This window comes from Cupressus sempervirens, chromosome 8 (genome assembly GCF_028749045.1).
Source record: "Cupressus sempervirens isolate cs-2001-9-10 chromosome 8, ASM2874904v1, whole genome shotgun sequence".
Classification (NCBI taxonomy): domain Eukaryota; kingdom Viridiplantae; phylum Streptophyta; class Pinopsida; order Cupressales; family Cupressaceae; genus Cupressus; species Cupressus sempervirens.
The window spans coordinates 802,793,582-802,799,206 of record NC_143125.1 but is presented as its reverse complement, the minus strand read 5'-3'; the positions used below and the strand labels follow the sequence as shown (position 1 = coordinate 802,799,206).

Here is a 5,625-nt window from a genome sequence, read left to right as displayed (position 1 = left end):
ATATTTGGCTCAAGAGGTGCTACTAAGGGAAGTAAAGAGATGACCCATCTCTCAACTTTAATTAATGTTGGGTGTGTGGACCTCACCCAAGACCAATTTGTCAACACAATGGAAAGAGTCCCCTCCCCCATGACGATGTCTTTAATTGTCAAGGTCTCAACGAAGGAAATGGTTACTTCCAACCCCACTATTTTGCAATTAATTGACAAAGATATAGTGGATGGCAATCTGAGCAAGAAGCAAAAGGTCCCTAAGGTGACTTGTAAGCAAGTTGACAATGAATTGAGGGAAAGAATACACACCCTAGAAAAAAAAGTGAGACTCCTGACTAAATTCACTATTAAAGTGATGCACACAACAACTACCCTACACCTACTAAAAGAGAACCAAAAGGGGGATCTTACTAATGAAAGACTCCAAGATGTTGTTTGACTTCATGGCTAAAGACTAGGCTAAAATTATCCTTAAGGGGAAGGACAACAAGCAACCCAATTAGGGCATGCCCCTCTTTAGTTTCCTTTATTTTATGTTTTGTTGGTTCTGGAACTTAATTTGGTTCAACATCCCTACCTTTGTTGATAAACTTTTTTAGTTTTAGTAGAACTTTTACAAACAATAGTAGAGGGTAATTTTGTGTGATGGTAATGCTAGTTGTTACCAATTTCCTTCGAAGGGTCAACCCCCTTGTTTGGTTGCATTTTAATTTGAAAACATAGGGACTCTCCCCTTTCTACACTACTTGGCTACTATTATTAAGAAACACACTAGGCTTTTAATCCCTACTTATCCATGGAAATGGAATTTTTGGATTTGCGTTGAATGTAGCAAAATGGTGAATTCCAATTATCAAGCAATTGTCATTTCTTAGCACATTTGGTTTTTGTCAAAAACCAAAATTGTTTCAAATTAACATTATAGTTCACATTAATAACAATTCAAATTAATTAACAAAGATATGGTGGATGGTAGTCTAAGCAAGAAGCAAAAGGTCCCTAGGGTGACTTGTAAGCAAGCTAACAATGAATTGAGAAAGAGAATGCACACCCTAGAAGAAAGAGACTCTTGACTAAATTCACTATTAAAGTGACACACACAACAACAACTACCTTCCATCCACTAACAAAGAACCCAAAGGAGAATCTAACTAATGAAGACTCCAAGATGTTGTTTGACTTCATGGCTAAAGGCTAGGCTAAAATTCTCCTTAAGAGGAAGGATAACAAGCAACCCAATTAGGGCATGTCCCTCTTCAATTTCCTTTGTTTTATGTTTTGTTGGTTATGGAACTTAATTTGGCTTGACAATCCTACCTTTGTTCATAAACTTTTTAAATTTTAATAGGACTTTTACAAACAATATTAGTTTGATACTTGGTATGACTTTTTTATGCAACTTCATATGTTGCTTTTGGAGGATTAGTTTGATACTCGATATGACTTTCATGTTACTTCATATGTTGCTTTTGGAGGATTAACAACAATAGAGGTTACTTTTGTGTGATGGTAATCCTAGTTGTTACCAATTTCCTTATAAGGGTCAACCCCCTTGTTTGGTTGCTTGTTAATTCAAAAACATAGGAACTTGCCCCTTTCTACACTACTTGGCTACTATTATTAAGAAACACACTAGGTTTTTAATCCCTACTTATCCATGCAAATGGAATTTTTGGATTTGTGTTGAATGAAGCAAAATGGTGAATTCCAATTGTCAAGCAATTATCATTTGTTAGCACATTTAATTTTTGCTAAAAACCAAAATTGTTTCAAATTAACATTATAGTTCATATTAATAACAATTCAAGCCATTTTCTTTTACCAAATCATATATCTATTTCTATGTGATATTTATCAAATTATTTTTGAAAAAAAAAAAGATAATTGTGTACACACTATATGAACTCTACCTCTCAACATTAACTAACTCAATTATATACTCTACATTTAGTTTTAATAACCCCAGATTGATCAACTCCCTCTTTCTTTATAGAAACCTTTTTTTTCCAAAATTTTTTAAGGAGATTAGTATACTTGCTGGAACATACAATACATTTCAATTTACCTATTTTGTTTCATAGGCATGTATATTGATTCGTCTTCAAAATCAATCATCAAAAAAATTTAATTTCAATCCCTATTAAAAAACTTCTGCTCAATTTTTAAATTAAAAATAATAATAAGCATAAATATAAGGGGAAAAACAAAACTAATCTTCAATAATTTAATAAAATCTTGCACAAATACACAATTTCATCATTCATAAAATACGAGGCATTTATATCCATTATCCATTATTAAATAAAACAGCACCGCCAATAGCCGACGAGCATACCGAGACATTGCTTGTAAAAGAAGCAAAACACATTTTTCCACGGCGATTAACTCAATCATCTGCCATCGTGCGGAATTATCAACCGCACTCGGTTTAAATTCAAAACATCACATCGGTCAAACTAATTAGTCGTAACCATCTCTGTTTTACCATCGACATAGAGAAGCATTTGTTGACCCTGAAAATCCACAAGCCTCAGAAGAACAAAGATGGATATCCTTTAACGCAGAAAAGCAGACAATACGCAATTGTTCATCAATCCAAAACCCTAAGCAAAGTAAACACGCTCAGACCAGACCTTAAAAACCCTGAAATTAGGTTAATGATAACCAAAGAATATAGATCTGGACAAAACGGCGCAAATTCCTTAATGAATTTAACTTTGAAGATGAATTTAGATCAATATCTCCACCGCAAAGGTATCTGGCGAAATAAGGCACAAAATTCTGGAAATTTTAGTACTGACGAGGATTTGAAACAATAAACATCGCACATGCAAGCTTATATGTAGAAAAGGGTGGGAACCTATTGCAAAATCTTAAGGAATAAAAAGCAGAGAATACTCAAAATTTCAGCTTTGAAGCAAATCCTATGGCGCACGTATACACATATGAAGAAAAGACGTAGAAGATTGAAAGTTTTAGCTTTGAAGAGGGTTTGAAGCAAAAACCATCGCATATGAAGAAAAAGGCACAAATTATTGAAAGTTTTAGCTTTAAAGAGGAGTTGAAACAAAATTCATCGCAGAGATATACATATGCTGAGAAACAAGGCGCAACGCCCTAAAAGTTTAGATTTGAAGAGAGATTTGACACAAAACCGATCGCATAAGTATACAAATCTGGACAGAGAAAAAAAAGAATGCTGCAAAAGTCTAGCTTTGATGATAAATTTGGAACAAAATCAATCACACAGACATACGTATATAAAGGAAAGGAGCGAATCACTAAAAATTTAATTTTAAATGAGAAATTCGAATCAAAATTCATCGCACGGCTATACCTATATGAAGAGAAAAAGCGGAAAATCCTAAAAACCTTAGATTTGAAGAAGAATTTGAAACAAAATCCGTCGCATATGTGGTGTCAAAAGACACCGATAGTAAACACAATTCGGCCAATCAACCGCTGGTAAACTTGGTGACGGCCTTGGTTCCCTCCGAAACGGCATGCTTAGCGAGCTCCCCAGGGAGAACAAGCCGAACGGCCGTCTGGATCTCCCGAGATGTGATGGTAGGCTTTTTGTTGTAGCGAGCCAATCTGGATGCTTCATTTGCAAGCTTTTCGAAGATATCATTGATGAAACTGTTCATAATTCCCATGGCCTTGCTTGAAACCCCAATATCAGGGTGCACCTGCTTCAAAACCTTGAAAATATAGATCTTGTAGGTTTCAACGCTCTTCTTGTGCTTCTTCTTTCCCTTCTTATCTCCGCTCTCCTTTGGGACCTTCTTCTCGGCCTTTGAAGCCGTCTTCTTCTCTGCAACAGGGGCTTTCTCTGCCACGGGCTTCTTCTCTGCGATCGGCTTCTTCTCTGCCTTGGGCGCCATTGATGCTGCAAATATGTCTACACCGACCTGCAAAAACAGATAAAATTCGACGACCGAATGAAGGCGACTAGCATGTGTAGAACTCATATGCAACCGGATTGTGTTTATATAGAAACCCTTTGCGGCTTTCCTACTGGCCAATGCGTTCGGCACGGATTGAAATAAGGGCTTTTGATTTAGGCCGTCCGATTGACCTTTGATCTGGACGGTCGCTAGCAAGTTTCGGGGTTTTCCATGTCCTCTGAAAAGATGCGATTCCCACGTGGACAAGATTTAGAGTTGTTGAGTCGGGGAAGGTAAATTTAGTACAGCCAATTATTGCCGCTGATTTTGATAGGAGACGTCTGGGCATGTAGCACTTGCACCCAAAGGAGGTGCAAGGGTAGTCGATAGAGTTTTTATTTGAAAGAATAATTAAAGATATATAATAGAAGGGATATATAATAGAAGGAAGTATATAAAACTGAAAGAAAGATTATCTGATTCAGGTTTTAACCGCTTTGAGGTGCTGGATAGTATGGTTGTAGAGGAGGGTATTCCTCCTCCTATCTCTTCTGATTCAGTTTGTCCATATGAGAGATCTGTTCCTAATGATGCTTGTGGGGCATCCCAAGTTGTAGTATATCAAAACCGTGAGGTCCCTGTAGCTCCTGTGACAGAGGCTCTGGTGACTCCTGCAGTGTTGGAGGATAATGATGTTGTTTTAGTTGACTTGGTTAAGGATGTGTTACCATCAGGTAAGGGCAAGGGTTCTCCTCTCCCCTTGGGGTTGATGTCTCGACCCTTTAAGCAGGCTTCTTCTACTCCTCTAAGGAGTGGGCGCAAAACAGACCAAGAGAAGATTAAACTCATAGGAGATATATTGATTGAGTCTGGTTCAGTGAAACCTTTGGATTCTCATTTTCCCAGTTCTACCCAATGATGATTATTCTCTCATGGAATGTAAGGGGGTTGAATAGCATCCCTAGACAAAAGGCTATTCATAACTTGGTGGTTGATCATAGCCCTGATTTTTTTTGTATCCAAGAGACTAAGCTCTCTATGGAGTCTATGGTCCAACATGCCTCTAGTATTTGGTCTCGTGGCCAATGCCAGTGTGTTGGGGCAACAGGCAGTGCGGGTGGTTTAGCTATATTTTGGGATCCTCAAAAAATTTCTCCTCTTGGCTGGATGTCTTCTCGCTCAGCTCTCTCTATGGTAGCTTCTGCTCTAGACTCAAGAGAGGTAATCATGGTTACTAATGTGTATGCACCTGTTGATCTTGTGGGAAAGGAGGAACTTTGGGAACATATTCAATATGTTAGAAATTGTCATCCTTATCATCCTTGGGTGTTAGCAGGGGACTTCAATTCAGTTTTAAGTCTGGAGGAGAAGCATGGTGGTTTGGCTAGATTGGGGCCTTCTTCTGCTCTTCTTCGGCAACATATATCTCTTTTGCATCTCTCTGATGTTAAGCCTTCTAATAGTCTCTATACCTGGAATAATCGCAGGACTGGTGTTTCTGCTATCTCAGAACGTCTGGATAGATTTCTTGTTTTTTGCTTCTGGGTTAGTGGCACCCTTACTATCTCTTCAGAAATCCTTGATTGGAGGGGTTCAGATCATTGGCCAATCAAATTTTTCGCTATAGGAGCTTATGTTCTGAAGCATCCTCCTTTTAAGTTCCAGTTGATGTGGCTTCGAGACTCCTCTCTTCATGATTGTGTTTTCTGTTGGTGGAAAGATGGTGCTCCTGCATATGGTACTGC

At 37.9% G+C, this 5,625-nt stretch overlaps 1 protein-coding gene across 1 annotated transcript; it reads right to left on the bottom strand.

The window, feature by feature from the left end:
- Window positions 1-2,244: 2,244 nt before the first annotated feature.
- LOC149544825 (histone H2B.3-like) lies at window positions 2,245-3,987 on the bottom strand. Its single transcript, XM_089795403.1, has one exon. It carries the CDS (start codon window positions 3,962-3,964, stop codon window positions 3,449-3,451), a length of 516 nt encoding a protein of 171 aa, XP_089651529.1. The 5' UTR covers window positions 3,965-3,987; the 3' UTR covers window positions 2,245-3,448.
- Window positions 3,988-5,625: the final 1,638 nt, after the last annotated feature.

Coding starts and splice junctions, on each gene's coding strand:
- LOC149544825 (XM_089795403.1), bottom strand. CDS start 3,964: ATGAGTTCTACACATGCTAGTCGCCTTCATTCGGTCGTCGAATTTTAT.